At 44.1% G+C, this 15,545-nt stretch overlaps 1 protein-coding gene across 1 annotated transcript in view; it reads left to right on the forward strand.

Annotated features, from left to right (window-relative positions):
- Positions 1 to 15,545, forward strand: part of PPIL2 (peptidylprolyl isomerase like 2) — a 69,360-nt gene that overhangs the window by 17,658 nt on the left and 36,157 nt on the right. The window contains 5 exon segments of the mRNA XM_040416351.1: positions 2,616 to 2,678; positions 6,086 to 6,137; positions 12,386 to 12,437; positions 14,626 to 14,717; positions 14,914 to 15,003. Coding sequence (XP_040272285.1) covers positions 2,616 to 2,678; positions 6,086 to 6,137; positions 12,386 to 12,437; positions 14,626 to 14,717; positions 14,914 to 15,003 — 349 coding nt within the window.

Genomic DNA, 15,545 nt, shown 5'->3' on the forward strand with positions numbered 1-15,545 from the left:
GGAGGACGTCCTGGAAAGTAAGAATTAGTTTTACCGGTAATTGTATTTCCAAGAGTCCAACATGACCGCACCTGGAGTTCCCTCCCCAATTTCCCTTTAAGGTTGTTATTTCACTATTATTTGTTAAAGGGGTTTCAGTAGATATCCATTATTGGGTGATAATTTAAAAAACACTGGTGTATGTGGGGTGGGGGTAACTTTTAACCTCTCTGTTCCCTGTCCCAATAGTGGGCGGGGAGACCTCCTCCATGTGCGTTTGTCGGACTTCTTGAGACTTGCTGTTGTGTGACACATGTGACCGTGTAGCGTCGGCCTTAGTCACACTGCAGAAGATCTTGCACATAACTCCTAACTTAGCAAACCAAAGTCATGAAATTATTTTTGTTTCTTTGTGCAGGAGTTAGTAGTACATCTAAAAAGAGCTTTCTCGTTAATGTCATTGGGGGACACAGCACCATGGGTATACGCCTAGCTACCACTAGGAGGCAACACTAGATATCAAAAAGGTTGGCTCCGCCCAGGTGGGCTATACCCTCTCCACACACACTAAGCTAATCAGTTTTAGTCTAGTGTCTGTAGGAGGCAGGCATGACCTGCTGTTTTTTTGCAGGTCTTGCTTTTTTATTTTATTTTATTCCTTTTTCTTTTCGTCTGTAGGTCTCTGCCTGCTGCAGGATGGGGCTCCATCGTGGATAACCACTTTAGTTGCACCCCCTGTGGGCCCATACGTTGAGTACTTTGCCGGTCACCCAGTCCCCCATTACTGCATCCGCAGTGGCATGCTGGTAATCACACGTAAGTGAGAGTTTGCCGAAGGGGTGATCCTGCGGCGCCTGAAGACGCCGGACGGTAAGTATTACCCCCTGCGTGCCTGTCCCATGGGGTCTCGGGTTAGTTCCCCTCCTTTGGCCAGGGGGTAGGTTTCACTTTATTCCAGGGGCCTGGGAAACCCTTCTCCTCCCTGGCCACCCATGCCCCTCCCCGGCCTTCGCTTCTACCTTAGTCCCCGGCTTCTGCCGGGACTAGGCCGCATCTTCTCTGGCCTGTCCTCGGGTCCCAGGTGCGCCTTTTGCCCCGTTTTTCCCCTCCCTGAGCGTCGCTTCTCCGGCCCCCGGTTTCCCGCGAGTCTGTCCCTCTGACAGCTCACTTTTTCCGGCCGCTTCATTAATCGAGGCCCCGGCCTTTACCTTGACTAGGCCGCATCCTCTCCCGCCCCTTCTGGTTTCCCAGGCTTTTTTCCTGGCCCCTCGCCGATCCTCTCGGCTTTTGGGAGGGGTCTTTCCCCCCCACCCCCCTCATCTCATTCAAGCACGTGGGCGAAGTTTTTACTTAACTCCGTCTTCAGGGCCTCCATCTTGCCAGCATCGAGGATCATCCCATACAGCCTTCCTGCACGCTTCTGCGGCTGCTGCAGCATCCCTTCAGGGACACAGCACCTGGGGTCCTGTAGGACAGCCTCCAGCTGACTGTTTGTTTTTTTCTTTTTTTCCAGCTTCCATTCCCAGCCCACCTTCTGGGTCGCCACGTATTTTCCATGTGCTCATTGCTGTAGAAAGTTGGCATGCGGTCAGCCTGACCCTGTTTGTGCACTGCCCCCCCTTTCTGCGTAGGCTCCTCCTGAATGCGTCTCTTCCCTGTCCCAGGCCATAGGGAATCTGTCCCTACCCTCCCAATCCATGGTGGAGTTATTGGACTGCTTGCCTGCCCAAATGCCCAACTCTTGGTTCTCGCGCAGGACATCTAGCCCTGCTCCCTATTCTCTAGCTTCTTATTTTTCCCACCTTGGGTGGAGCAGTGTTTTTCCCCTTGTTCCCTTCTTGCATATGGCCTTTTTTCCCAGGCACTTGTCCTTGGGATCCTGGCGGTCTCCCATAATGTTTTTTCTTTGGACTCTTCCTGCTCCTGGAGCCTCTCGGCTCACTTCCTTAGTTTTCTATCTACCATTTTGTGCTATGGCCTCTCCTGGTCCTGTTGGGTCACATGGTTCTCCCGCACCTGTGCGCCCAACTTTTTGCATGACATTTTCTTCCCACCCTCGGGGACTGCTTTGGGACGTCCCATGGTGCTGTGTCCCCAATGACATTAACGAGAAAATTGGATTTTTGTACTCGCCGTAAAATCAGTTTCTTGTTAAATTCATTGGGGGACACAGATGCCACCCTTTGTTTTCATTTTCTTTCTGTCATCGGGCTGCTGCTCTTCTTTCTTCCCCGGTCCAGGACATGTTGGTTCTTTGCTTTTGTTTCTCTCTCTCTCCTACTGCTATTGGTACAAACTGATTAGCCTAGTGTCTGTGGAGAGGGTATAGCCCACCTGGGCGGATCCAACCTTTTTGGTATCTAGTGTCGCCTCTAGTGGTAGCTGTGCGTATACCCATAGTGCTGTGTCCCCCAATGAATTGAACGAGAAACGGCTCTTGCAGTGAGTACAAAAATCCAATTTCTTGTGCCGTTACCTTCTCTACATGCAATAAAATGCTTGATATTTGATATATTCCAGTCGTGTATTGAAGTTTAGTTTGAACATTTGACAGTACAGTTCTGAAGATATTTTAGTCGGATCACACCAAAAAGTTATTTGGTCTTCCTGTTACTGATTTGAAAACTTGGCTTCAGTTTGTCTTTACAGCCCTTTGAGTATCCTGTGTGCACCCCGGATGGAATTGTGTTTGATTTGCTGTAAGTACATGCATGTATTTGGAGGGTTTATTACATTGTCAATGCAAACTTATTCTGGTTATAGACAATGAACTATCTAGTGGATAGGGAATAACTATTAGATCAGTGGCGGTCCAACTGCTGGGACCCATGCTAATAATGAGACGTGGGGGGGGGGGGGGGGGGGCGCAGGGGCTATTTTAAAATGGAGCGGCATGTACACTGGTGTTCAATTTATTTCCTGTGGGATGGCCGAGTACAGCGCTATGCTGTATCCATCAGTCCCATAGAGACTGAATGGAGATGCAGGTTGCATGCTAAACCATCCTCTCCATTCATTTTGGGGTATGATCCCCCTGCTCTCATCATCAGTGTGGGTCCCACCTGGTTAACTTGGACCCCAACTGATCTAATAGTTATCCCCTTATGTGGCTAGGGAATAACTTCATGCATCTGGAATACCCATTTTAAAGAAAGACAACTTCTTTGCTAGCATTATATGATTAGACTAGGATTATATGATGGGATTTTTCTGGAGGTGGGCTTATTAAGAGCACATGTAACATTGCAGGGAATGTACATTAATTTCATTGGCACTGGTCCTGACGTGATTGTTAGATGTAGATTTACCAGTCTGACCATCTAAGTTATGGTCACTTTACAGCAGGGGTACACAATCAGTGCCCCTGGAGACACGTATATTACTTTCTGGAGTATGAACTGGGGAGAGTGGGATTGTAAGGGTGCCTGTTCTACCTCCAGGATTCCCATCTATCAGGAAAATATCAGACATTCATGCCAAATACTTTCAGTATGTCATTTCTGAAGTAGTATGGGATTGGTAAAATCTAACAGTGTGGTCCGAAAGGGTTGTGCATGCCACCTTTGCGGTCTGTCGTTTAGCCAGACCACAAAGGTAACATGGTAGAACATTGCTTAGGATTGTCCTATAGACTGCCCATTAACAATAAAAGAAAAAAAGAACTTAGTGAGAACTGTGAAATTTCTCCAAACAAAATATTTCTGCGCGTTCCACACAGTCTGCTCCATTGCAGACATACATATAATATTACACTGTATTATAATGTACCAGAATATATAATTTTCCAGTTTTTACCCATTGTGTATTCATGGATTAATCAGCACCCTTGCATTAAAGGGATTCTGTCATCAAGATTTTTAATATGGAGCTGTTCAAATCATCCTCTCAGTCTCCATTATCTAATTAAAAATATACTAGTTTTACCCCCACCTGTCCTTTTCATTTTGGATAAAAATCGGTTTTATTAATATGCTAATTACCTTACTAGCGTGCCCAAGGGGCTGTCCCTCCGGCCGTTTGTGCCCAGCCGCGCCCCTTATCTCGTAGCCCAGCGCCGCCCCACTGCTAATTATGCACTCCTCTCATCACCGATGGTGCGCCGTAATCTCGCGCCCGCGTGGTGTCGCGGCAGCAGCCTCAGCGAACGAAGTGCTGAATAGAGCGAGTACTTGTAATTGCACTACACCACCGCTGCACAGGGGAAATGACGCGTAGTGTAATTAAGAAGAATCAGCATTGGCATGGGGGGGGGGACACCTGTCGATCAGATATTTACCTATCCCGAGGACAGGTTATCAATAAAAACAGGCTGCACAACCCCTTTTAAATCAGTCACAATATTTCTGACCAATGACGCATTTAGAAGTGACGGCTGAGCAAGCAATTATCGGGAATAGACTGTTACCTTCCCAGCAAGTGCCTTCTCTTCTAATCTCAATCATTTCCATGTGCCTTCTCCAAACATCTCTGGCTTCAACTTATCTCCCATAAGGATTTAAAGATTCTCTAAGCTTCTTTTTCCCGACAATTGCATCATGATAGAGTTAGGACACCCATACACATTAGATCAGAACAGACACTCCCATCAAAATTGTTTTCATCTAATGGGAATGAACATCTTAAAGGGTTGTTCACCCTCCTGGCCAGGACTGTAAAGGGAAGCATACTTGGCTTCTCCTGGCCACTGGGTCCCTGTTCCTTCAATCTCTTGCTGTCAACATCTGCTTTCACGCTACTGCAGCCAATCACTGGCAGTAGTGGTGACCAATTGGTGTGATGCAAGTGGGGAATCAAAACAGATGTTGATAGGGGGTGACCTGAGCTCAACGGGGCTGAAGGGGGGGGCAAAGGAGCTGGGACCCAACAGCAGGGAGAACTTAAGGGTACTTTCACACTTGCGGCAGAGGATTCCTGCAGGCAGTTCCGTTGCCATGCAGATTCCGGCAATCCGGACGCAAACGGATGGCATTTGTCAGACGGATCCGGATGCGCATCCGTCTGACAAATGCATTGAACTACTGGATCCGTCTCTCCAGTGTCAACCGGAAAAACGGATCTGGTATTTTTTATTTTATTTTTTTGCATTTTTAAAGGTCCTGCGCAGACCGGAAATCCAGATCCGTTTTTGCCGTAACACTTTGGGGCCGAATCCGCATTAATGCATTTCAATGGAAATTAATGCCGGATCCGGCATTCCGGCAAGTGTTCAGGATTTTTGGCCGGAGAGAAAACTACCGCATGCTGCAGTATTTTCTCCTGCCAAAAAAACATAAGAGGGACTGAACTGATGCATCCTGAACGGAATGCTCTCCATTCAGAATGCATTTAGGGTAAAACTGATCAGTTTTTTTTCCCGGTATTGAGCCCCTAGGACGGAACTCAATGCCAGAAAAGAAAAACGCTAGTGTGAAAGTACCCTAAGTATACTTCCCTTTGCAGTTCTGGACAGGAGGGGGGTCTGCCTAAACACCCCCAAAAGGTGAACAACCCCTTTAAATTCTGTTCACATCTGCATTGTGGTTTCTGTTTTTAATTGAAGCAGTGAAGATGCATTTGCAGATTTGATGCATGGAGGCCCACATGGAGGTCACATGTGCTGAAGTATGCAGAGGGGGCTTTGATACGTGTGTGTGTGTGTGTGTGTGTAATTGTATATACCTTTACACTGTCTAGTCTAACTATACACCAGCTATTAGTTGGCTTGCTTTACACCAGAATCTGGCTCCAAAATTTGGCACACCTTAAGCCACACTCTTTTCCCAACAAGCTACTCCCTAAGGCTGGGTTCACACTTGAGCGTTTTACAGCGCATTCAAACGCGCTGTAAAACGCTCAACACATGAAAACCAATGCTTCCCTATGGCCCTGGTTCTCACTTGAGCGTTTTACAGCGCGTTTGAACGCGCTGAAAAATGCCCTACGCTCAAAAAAGTTCTTGAGCTTCTTTGGGGAGTTTTGTCGCGCGTTTGCGGCCATAGGACACTGCTGTCAATCACACAAACGCGCGTTGACTATGGACAAAAACACGCTCAAAAATGCGCGTTAAACGCGCATATCAAATACGCTCAAGTGTGGACCCAGCCTAAAAGTTTTTTTTTTTTTGTAGAAGCATTGTTCCATGGATAAAGAAATTTGGCACTAACCCCAGCACAGGAGAGGTGAGTGTACTAATCAGATGCTTGTTTTCCTTTTTGCATTCTGTTATTAAAATCAGTTGTTAAGTAATGAAAAGCAAGGGAACCAGCTATATAGGGGTATTTCAATTGTAGAGGTTTATGGCATATCTGAGACCTGCACCCATCTCCCCTGAACCCAGAGTGAGGTGAGGCTCCATGTGCATATCTCTCTCCATTTACCTCTATGGGAGTTGTGCTTGCTCAGCCAATAAAAGTGAATGGAGAGGGCGGCACAGCCACTTTAATTCTTGTATTGAACACCAGTGCTAAACTCGCCCCATGGACAGGTAAGTGTTTCTGGAAAGTTCAGATGACTAAGCAGAGGCAATAAGTTAGAGGAATCCTGATTAAAAAAATAAATATGTAGTGGTGGCAGTACCTGTAGGACACTGAGTAATGCCTAGAACTACATTCACAGTGTCACATGGAGGCAATTTATAAATGCTCCAGACTGTAAAAAAAAGTCAAAAATGTAGGTGCAATTCCTGTTTTGTACAAAAATTTGTGCCCCCCCCCCCCTCTTACACTGTGCTTGCTGTTTTTCTTGGGGAAAAAAGTGGACAAGGTCTGTGCAAGCACAACAAATTTAACAATACTTTCACCAGGAACTCTTCCCAGTTCCATGCTGGCATAGGTTTCATGGACACTTATTTCATTTAAACCTGGGATCTGTACATACAAAACCATCCACTTGCCACAAGCTAGAACATTACCACATAGAGAAGCTTGTTTTTTCTATGCTCATAAGTCAACACATATTACTGGTGTCTGTATAATCATACATTGTGCCTGTGAATAAAGCAGTCATATGTAGATTAGATTTCTGAGCAGATCTCAGTCTGGTGAAGCTATAGTACATAGAGTATATGATATGTAGATGCTAGGACTCAGCTCTGCCCTCAGCCTGATGTCTAGCCCTGTCAATCAAGGGGAGGGGAGTGTGCAGAGCACAGGTTACAAAGCAGTGCTTAGAATATTCAGCCCCGCCTCCTGGTGCTCAAACTTCTCATTTGCGCATGAGTTAAAACACCGTTATCTCTAAGGTATTGTTTTTTAAAGGTTTATCCAAGAGTATAAAGTGTCCCCCTATGTGCCGGGCCCCCCACATAGAATATACTTACCCCGCACCCTGCTCCCCTCACCGCCGCTGCTACTTCTCCCCGTGCAGGATTGAAAACATCCGTTGTCGGGAAGGGCGGGGAGCAGCCAATGGCGGACGGGGACGAGCCTACCTAGCATCACCCGCGAAGCTATCGAGGCTCGGCCCCGCCTGCCATTGGCTGCTCCCCCCCGACACCGGCTGTTTTCATCAGTGTACGGGGAGAAGCAGCAGTGCGGGGACCAGGAGCGCCATGGAGTAAGTATATTCCATGTGGGGGACCCGGCACATGGCGGGGGACACTTTATACTCTTGGATAACCCCTTTAATTATCATGATGAGCCCTACAGGCAGTATGGCTGGTTTTAATATTGTTAATCCTGGTGACAGAGCTGCTTTAATAAATTCCCCCTGTAATCTGTAGTCACCAGAACTATTAAGTTTTATTCACACATCTGTTTTAGTTCTTTGAGTGTTCATTGCCCTCCGTGTGTCTCTCTGTTTGTCCCAGCACTGCTAGACTGAAAAGGCTATTTCCAGATCATCATTCCAGAGCAAATGATTGGTGAAAAATGGACTGAACACGGATGCCATGTTTTAGATATCTGTGGATTCCACAGACCTGTACAGTTCAAGGCTACATTCACACAAACGTATTTTGTTTCCGTGTCTTGCCGTTTTTTTTTTGCGGATAGGAAGCAGACCCATTTATTTCAATGGGTCCACAAAAAAGCGGACAGCCCACAGTGTGCTATCCGCATCCATATATCTGTTCCATAGCCCTGCAAAAAAAAAATAGAACATGTCCTATTCTTGTCCGTTTTGCCATCCGTTTTTTTTTTTTGTTTGTTTGTTTTTTGTGCATCCGCAATTTGCGGACCGCAAAACACATATGGTCGTGTGAATGTAGCCTAATGGACATGATTGGCCTGGATAAAGGAACAAAGTAATGTAGGCCCCACAGCTTTTCTGCCGGCCAATAGTCCACCAGAAATAATTGAATGCCTGAATTCACTGGTTTTGTGTGCGGTCAGTGGAGGGCATGAAGAGCAAGCTGCTTACATGTGAATAAGGCCCTAATTTGAGATCCCTGAAAAACACTTGCTTATACTTATATAACAAAGCAATGAAGCAGCACCCCAGTACCTGCCAGCCACGTATAGGATTTATGCATAGTTTACAATGTGACATTTCAGTTTCTCAATGAAATTTCAAGACTCCATTTTCCATTGCAGGTCTGCAAAGTTGCATTGTAAATTATGGGCGAATAAATACTATGCTTGGCTGGAACTAGAGTGCTGCTCCTTTTAGTTGTGGTTGATTACTGACCTTGTAGTCTAGGGGTGGACTGCATTGACGAGTTTTGGCAATACAATTCAGGAGGGCACCTGCCGCCGATGGTCCTACATTAACTAATGCCGAAAGCATCAGATCTTTATGTACCTGGATGGCGGCCCTCTGGACATCGGCCCACTGGGAAATTTCCCTGTAGGGTCTATGGCTTGTCCGCCCATGTTGGACTATGTTGGATCATTTGAAGCTCTGCACCCACTGTATCAAGTGGACAGCCACTTTTTGAAGGGCTAATCCCACGGAAAATATTACAATACAATTAAAGCATTTCAAATGAAGTATCATTGCAATATACATGCAAAAAATTGTTCTGTGTTTTATGTTCATTTCAGTTTTTTTTTTCTGGTAGCGTCCCCTGCTTTCTGGTCCACCTTCTCCTGTATTCGGTGGTAGACTAAAATGCTCAGTAGCTTCCCTGCTCCCTTTCCCTCCCCTCAGTGCCAGCATAGTGATCTCATAGAGAAGCAGGTCAAGCGGCCCAGACACCATTCATTCATTCATTCATTCATCCATCCCTGATTATTTATTTTACTTATATAGCGCTGACATATTCCGCAGTGCTTTACAGACATTATCATTGCTTGCTGTCTCCCATGGGGCTCACAATCTGGTCGGTAGCTCTATTCATTAACAGCGGATTCCTGTACACAAAATACGTACCATATACGGATTGCTAATACGTGAAAGAGGCCTTAAGGGGTTGTGCAAGAATGGGACGGTTTATGAGAAACACCTCTGCCCCAAACTTGGCAGGACCTGTAAAGAGAAGATTACTCGCATGCTTCCCGGCACTGGCTACCTGCTTCTTCTCCTCCGGGCTTGAGATGCTCCTCTGGGCTCCCTTGCTGTAAACATTCCCGAGCATCTCTGGCCTTAAGGAGGAGTGGGGAGCCAGCATCGAGAAGCATGTAAGTCATCGTCCCTGTATGTGTCCTGCTAAGTGGGGAGGGGTTTGCCCACCATTCTTGCACAACCCGTTTAATTCAGGTACTGACTAATACATATAGCATTTCCATATAGCTATCCCATTGTAAAGACCACAACATACTTTCCAACATTTGTAAGTTGAAAGGAGGGACACATGAGCCAGGTTTTTTTATTTTTTTGGCATGCCGCACGACCAATCCGTGGATGCTTGTAGTAATGGAGGATGGAGAATCCTCTACATGTGACAGATTTCTTCTACTGAGACAGACAGAAGAGGGCCATTCAAGGACAGAGTCGGTGTCAGCAGTGCAGATCTGTCTTGGTGAATACTAGATGCTTCGGATGTGCTATATTGGATTGAAATGAGCTAGCCTGTAAATCATGTAGCCTATGTACTCTTTGTAATATAAACGGCCAACAGAGGTCAAACAACAATATAAACGTCCCAAACATTCTTTATTCAATTCCAAATTTCAACACTAGATGGTGATAGATGGCTGTGAAGTGCAGCTTAGGATCTGTTTCGAGAGCTACTTTTAGCACTTAACATGTTAATTCACTGACAGATCATAATGGTGGTGAAAGGGTGAATCGGCTGACATCGAACAGAAGTAATATGTTTATAAGGCACTTGTTTTCTTCTAGAGTTGAAGGAAGTTGTGGAGAGGCAGTATCTGGATCAGTAGGTTAATGATTGCACTTTATCTCCAGGAATGTTGTTTACAACCATGCAGTGGCAGTCATGGTTCATTTCATGCTTCCTTTTCACTTTCTTCATCATTTTAGGTACCACCAGTTGAGTCTTTCCCATCTCATTTATTTGAGGTGTTTTTAAGAATCTTTAACACAAGTTCATTTCATTTATTAGAGAATAGTTTACCCTTGCAAATTGCTAAATCACTTCTTTTAATCACTTCATGCCTGCCTCCACCTGAAAAAAAAAGCTGTAAAGTCATGACCACTAAGGGTCTCACCTCCACCTAAGTTGCAGTCCACTGCCTGTTGTCAGGCAAGATCCGTCCCTGGTAACAGAGACTCACTAGACGGCAGAGAGTAAGTGCTGGCTTGTCAGAGCTAGCTGAGATCCTGAATTTGATAAAAGAACTGCCTATACACTGCTTTTGAACATCACATGATCCTATTGCCTTTCTGTAAGTGTGATTTCCCCCTCCTTATCTGTTTTGTGAGCTCTGGAGCTGCAAACTAACATAGTGGGAAGTAAATAAAAGTATATCATAGCAGTACAGTGCTGGCAGAATGGAGACTGCTTCTGAGTGAAATGTATCTAGCTGTGCAGCTGAAAAGTGAAATAACATTAGGGAAGCCCAAACATAATTGCTTCTTTACAGTTATTATTGTACAAAGAAGCAAAGCCATTATGCAAACTTTTTTGGTAAGCTTTAATGGGGATTAATAGTAAGTAACAGGCTTTTGAGGTGTCTCACAATAAAAGCCACACAATAACAGATCATCATCTTAATAGATGTCAAAAAGTTAGATGGTAAAATCCCCGAAATAAATGTTACTAACCCCTATTGATTTCCACTGTATTACATTATATACTGTCCTGTGTATGACACTTCCACTTTATTTGTTTAATCCGGATTCCTATATGGTTTCCTCCTATTCGGTCATCCAAGATTCTGGTTTTTCAAGCAGTTTTTGGCATATTATATTACAGGTATATTAATATGCACCCATATAATTATGCGTTCCACCCTGACCTTCTGCATGCTTTGGATATCTGGCATTCTATTAGCGTGCATAAGCATGTGTGCACAAGTCAGACTTCATAGAGAAAAGGCAGTAAATGCTTCATTCATGCCCCACAGGTATGTGGCCCGTGTCACAACCTCCTAGTCTGAGCTATGTTGAAATGTGACTTAAGCCATGGTTACGCCAGGTGTGTCCTTAGTTGAATGATATTCGACAAGGTATCCATTACTGTACGGAGTCACATTTCAGGCATGAGCATTCCCTTTTCTAAATTCTGACGGTATAGTATATTTAGTATCTATTTTGGCCTGCTGTCTATGTGTACTAAAAAGTAACATGTCATGCATACCCCCTACAGGGAATAGTCACCAACCCCTTCTTAGAAAGTAGGTCACAGACTCTCCACCCTACCATTAGTTAACTTGCCTCCTGCCAGATGGGCAGCAATAAAACCAAACTCATGAGAAATACAGTTATTGTTAATATTAGTTAACCTATTACAGCTTGTCGTGCCAGACCTGGCTGTGTTACATAGCTGGTTATGGATGATAGCACTGGGGAATGTAAAAGGAGCGGTGTTGTAATACAAGAGAAAACAGGTTCTAGGTAGACATTAGATAGCTGGCTGCTGAATAATAGTTTGGCTGACTGCTATCTGCCCAGGCTTCCCCTATAGTATGCATCAATATGATGTTTTTGTCTCGATGCCTCTAAAATGAAAAATAAAGCAACTTTGGTTAGGTCACTTCAGATTTTGTTTCTGAAGCTCCTGCGCAAATTATGTCTCCACGGTAACGTACAACAAATCCGTGTAGTCTAATCTTGACGTTTATATTTCCTTCAATATGTCCCCCACATCATGAAAAAGTACATTTGGTAGGTTAAAGATAGCAGAGATAATGACCGCAGGATCAGACTACACAGAGTTTGTTGTCTGTTACCATGGAGACACAAATGGTAGCCTTTTTTAAAATATTTTTTTATTTACAACCTATTGAAGAGTTGCCTTAATTCTCATTTTAGATGCATTGGGGCAATAAAAAATAAAAAAGGTAAAGGTGGATATTATAGACCATTGACTTTTGCACTTAACTAGGCCACAGTCATTCCTTATTATTACTATTCTTTTATGCAGAAACTGGAAGCCAAAGCCCTTATTAAGCTGAACTTTGCCAAGAATCAGGAAGGTAAGTTGTCTTTAATGTGCCTGTTTCAGCAGGGCATACCTTGGTATAATGATGCATGTATGAATACAGTGTTTGGCCATAGCTGTATTATAAACTTTGGGCTCTTCATATGACTTTATTCTTTTTAGGGCTTGTTCACACGCCCGTGTGCCTTCCGCATTTTGCCGAACGGAACAGGAGTCCCATTATAGAAATGCCTATTCTTGTCCGCAAAACGGACAAGAATAGGACAGGACTCATAATTTTTGCGAGGCCACGGAACAGAGCAACGGATGCGGACAGCACACAGAGTGGTTCCGTATACGGAACGCAAAATACGTTTGTGTGAACGAGCCCTTAGTCACATATTTATCTCAAGGGTTAACTTAGATGATGGTTTTACCTGTCTGCAGTGGATTTGCATATGCTCAGACTACCAGACAGAGTCCGTGGGTTATTATACATAGAACACCTGCGCTTGTTTTGTTTCCTACCTCTTTCATGTAATTATTAACATTTTAATTCTTAAATGGGCTGTCTCACTTCAGCAAATAGCATGTATTATGTAGAGAAAGTTAATTCAAGGCACTTACTAATGTATTGTGATTGTCCATATTGCTTCCGTTGCTGGCTGGATTCATTTTTCCATCACATTATACACTGCTCGTTTCCATGGTTATGACCACCCTGTAGACCATCAGTGATGGTCATGCTTGCACACTATAGGAAAAAGCACCGGCCTATGTGAGCTCCCACAGTCCCGCCACCAGGGCACAAATCATAATTAGAATACTGTAAGATATATCCTCCTGAGACATATGTGATTGGGTGCAGATATTTCATATACAATAACTGCTATGTTTTGTATTTAGGAACCTGGTGTCCACCACCAGTGCTGTTCTGTCAGGGGAAAAGTATGCTGTGACAATAAGTTCTCCAACACTGAAAAAAATGTAAATGTGGTCTGGCCACCTTTTTAAAGAGGGATCTCACCTTTTCAGTGTTCCTGTGCTGTGGCTCCCTTCCCTGCTGGACCAGAAGTGGTGATGTGCTGTATACATCAACATGACTGATGCCAGTCAATAGCCTTAGCGTTGACGTCAGCACGTGACGTCCACATACACATCATTGTTGAGGCCATGTATGTGCTGGCAGTGGTCACATATGGCTATGCCGCACCCCACCACTTCCACTGTGGACATGAGCAAAGTTCTGGAACCTGGATGCTGTAAAAAGTTGAGTCTGCATTTTTTCAGTTTTGGACAACCCTTTTAAGACTTGAAGGGGTTGCTCAAGATTTAAGTTCATTTAGAAAAAAATATTTTAATGCACTGAATGTAAGAAAAGAAGCTTCTTTGAAATATTCTTTGTGTTGAAAAAGCCTGCTTCCACTATTACATCTTGCAGCTTCATCTACCAGGGACCTACAGGTGGTGACCTCCAATCCATTGAGATGTTACATGAAGGACTTGTGTTAGTTCAGACTACTCTGCGGCTGGGTTCAAGCTGTGTGTAGCCCCTCACTGGGCTTTCAGTTGAGGATATAGGTTTGAATTCCTGTCTGATTTGCTGGACAGGATAGCGCAGTCTGCCACTCATTCTGTTGGGCACAGCAAGCAGGTTTAACAGGGCCCAGAGGTGAGGTTTGTCTCACTGAAGTGAATGTACCTGTTGCCGTCATATGTTTGAATGCAGTTTTTGGGAATTCAAACATATATACAGAAGTCCCTCAAGTTACAATATTCATTGGTTCCAGGACGACCATTGTATGTTGAAACCATTGTAAGTTGAGTAATCGGTTCCAAAGCCCCAAAATGTCATCCAAGATGAGAGAAAATGATGATTTAAGAAAAATAAGCAGATAACTAGTACAGATAAACAAAGTCCTTACATATAGCAGTCAGGAATAGCTGATAATTAGCAACGAATACAGCTTTTTTTTACCAGAGAAGTGGCCTTGATTGGTTGGATCTGAGTCTGAGGCATTGTATGTGGAGTCTGGTTTCAACTTACGATGGGCCAAATAAGACCATTGTATCCTGAAAATATTGTGTCCTGAGGGATCACTGTACTGCCAATGGAAAGCCCAGAGGAGGGCTGGACCACAGGCACAATCCAGCCTAACTCCATCATCGTTTCTGTAAAGTGACATGTTTTGTGTTATACTAATGTAATACATATTATTATTCTAAGATCTTTTCTATTATAGGGAAGTATCACTGCCCAGTGCTATTCTCTGTATTTACCAATAATTCCCACATTGTGGCCATTAGCAAGACAGGAAATGTCTTCTGCCATGAGGTAAGTAACTGCAGACACCTACCCTGTATGGTAGGTAATGTACAACTTCTGCACTGAGATCAAGGTGTCTCTTTGCACAGTGCAATATTACACGCTTGTAAAATTAGACTTCAGACAATTTGCTTTAATAGACCCATCGGTTTGTTTATGTGTTCAACCCTTGCAATAAAATTAAATACGACATTTTCCCACCCAGGCTGTAGAACAATTAAATATTAAAGCGAAGAGTTACAAAGACCTACTGACTGATGAACCTTTCACCCGCCAAGACATTATAACTCTACAGGTAGGAACTTGCATCATCCAGTTCTCTAGGGGCTTGGAGCTGTACAAAGTGTTTGCTGCAAGTAAAAAAGTAATGCAGGTGGCCTCGAAGCATGTTGTATACTGACTGGCGTATTGCTCCCCTAGAAGCAGGGTCAATGCTTCCATGATGGGGAGTGTGTGTGTGTATATGTATGTGTATATACACTGCTCAAAAAAATAAAGGGAACACAAAAATAACACATCCTAGATCTGAATTAATTAAATATTCTTCTGAAATACTTTGTTCTTTACATAGTTGAATGTGCTGACAACCAAATCACACAAAAATAAAAAAATGGAAATCAAATTTTTTAACCCATGGAGGTCTGGATTTGGAGTCACACTCAAAATTAAAGTGGAAAAACACACTACAGGCTGATCCAACTTTGATGTAATGTCCTTAAAACAAGTCAAAATTAGTCTCAGTAGTGTGTGTGGCCTCCACTTGCCTGTATGACCTCCCTACAACGCCTGTGCATGCTCCTGATGAGATGGCGGACGGTCTCCTGAGGGATCTCCTCC

The sequence above is a fragment of the Bufo bufo genome, chromosome 2 (genome assembly GCF_905171765.1).
Source record: "Bufo bufo chromosome 2, aBufBuf1.1, whole genome shotgun sequence".
Classification (NCBI taxonomy): domain Eukaryota; kingdom Metazoa; phylum Chordata; class Amphibia; order Anura; family Bufonidae; genus Bufo; species Bufo bufo.